The following is a 2,102-nucleotide window of genomic DNA, read 5'->3' on the forward strand; positions in this document are numbered from 1 at the left end:
GTCAATCTAGAGCTTTGATTTAGAAGGCATGGACGGTTCAGTTTTTCTGGGGGATTTTTGCTCCCATTAAAATTTCTCATATAATCCGAGTTCGTTTTGGACACGGGCCTTACCTTACTGACATATGTTGTCTATGTCTCTGAATATGGCTACGGCAAAGCAAACTTAATTTCCGCACAGAGATACGTCGACGCGCGCGAGCATCACCAACACCGGCCGGCCGGCGGCCATGCCTCGTCTAACTCCCCTGCAGCAGGAGCTGCTCTCGGATACCGCCATCTTCGCCGTGTTCTTCATCGTATCAGCCATGGTCTTCTGGTGCCTCCATTGGCAACGGCGGAAGGAGCTAGCGAAGATGATAGACTACGTGTCGTCCTACACACGTCCCCAAGGCCAAGGCAGCGGCGGCGCATCGACCACAGGCGGCGAGCCCGCGGCGGAGGAGTGCGCCGTGTGCCTGGGTGCGCTGGAGGACGGGGACGTGTGCTGCGTGCTGCCGGCGTGCCGGCACGAGTTCCACCGGGAGTGCATGCGGCGGTGGTTCATGACCGGCAAGACCAACTGCCCCTTGTGCCGGACAAAAGTTCAGCCGCCGGCCGTCGCCGAAATTGTATAGGTAGCTAGGCATGTCTATTTTGTTTTTGAACTCAAAGTACTCCTCCGGCCTAGTATTTCGGGATAGAAAAATTGGGCCATTGGATTCAGAAATTAGTAATCTTTCTGACCCTGTGGGGTTAATTTGCTTGGAGAGATCCGTGCTCCCGCAACCATGCCGTCCTCCTCTAGGGGTGCTAAACTGCTAATCAAAGGGTGGGTTTGGATGAATTTGTTGTTGGTTATCTTCAAAGTTGTGGTATTATTAAAATGCACAAAAGTTGAAGCTAATTGTTATAAGTTGATCTGAAACTGTGGTTCCGTGCAATATACTTAAATAACACCACTGGAACAAATAACTACTGGTGCTTAGACAAACCTGGTTTGTTTTCATAAGCACTTTTGTTGTACATGTCACTAGTATAGATCGGCCCATGTCACGCTGAATGCTTTTTCCGTGTGTTGTACGGTATAATGGTGACCCCTCTAAGAGTAAGTACAATAAGTTTTAGTCACGAGTTAACTCTATCATGCAAGAGCCAACTCTATCACGTGCTCCTAAACACTTTGTGAGAGTGAAATGTGGGCCATGCACTGATAAAGTAGCATATTTTTATAGCTCACTATTATACATGTTGGCCCTAAATTAACTATACATGATATGGCACATGGCTTATAGCCAGCAGCTGGCTATACTATTGAACTTGCTCTAAGACACCGACCTAGCTAGGCTCAGGTGGCCTGCATCGCGAAAGTGAAAGTAAGCACATGAAAAAACATACTCCCTCTGTCCATAATTAAGTGTACACGCGGGGTTTTCAAGATAAATTATGGGGTGGGGTAAAAAATACATTGGAAAGATGCAAATCAATATCTTTCCCGTCTTTAATTATTTCACCTCCAATGAGCTAAGTGCGGGTTCAAATCAAGGAAAACATGTGATGAATATTATTGGGTTTGATTTCCGTGCAATGAGAGAGAAGCAATTTTTGCTACTTTAATGTGCATTGGAAACATAGAAATACATTTTTTTGCGGACAAAGTTTTGAGCTAGATGTCTACTTATTTGTGGATAGAGGGAGTATGGGGGCGTGTGTGACTTTTCAGGCACGATCGCGGAAGGAGCAATTGTCACCCTACAATTTACTTATTCGTGGTGTCATTTTTCGATAGCTATCTCAAATGTTTTTTGTACTTTAATCATGTGTAGTGCTTTCCATCATATTTAAGTACTTGTGGGTGACTAATGAAACCGCACACCCTATCTCCTCTTTTCACCATCATCTTCTTTTCTCTGGTTGACAGGTGACGAACTGAAGAAACTCCCTCCTCGACTCCATATTCGCAGCGCATAAGGTTACTTAGGGTGTGTTTGGTAGGTCGTGTCAACCCAAAAAATCTCATCTCAACAAAGATTCTGAGCTAAACATGTGTTTGTTAGCCTGTGTCAACTTATCTCAGCTATGCCCACCTCATACAAAAAATGCCCCTCAGCCAGGCCCGGTTGC

General features: G+C 45.8%; 1 protein-coding gene across 1 annotated transcript; it reads left to right on the plus strand.

Annotated features, from left to right (window-relative positions):
• Positions 1–229: 229 nt before the first annotated feature.
• Positions 230–616, plus strand: LOC127347381 (brassinosteroid-responsive RING protein 1-like). The gene has a single exon (XM_051373572.1). The coding sequence runs from the start codon at positions 230–232 to the stop codon at positions 614–616; it is 387 nt and encodes a 128-aa protein (XP_051229532.1).
• Positions 617–2,102: the final 1,486 nt, after the last annotated feature.

Source organism: Lolium perenne, chromosome 5 (assembly GCF_019359855.2).
Source record: "Lolium perenne isolate Kyuss_39 chromosome 5, Kyuss_2.0, whole genome shotgun sequence".
NCBI lineage: Eukaryota > Viridiplantae > Streptophyta > Magnoliopsida > Poales > Poaceae > Lolium > Lolium perenne.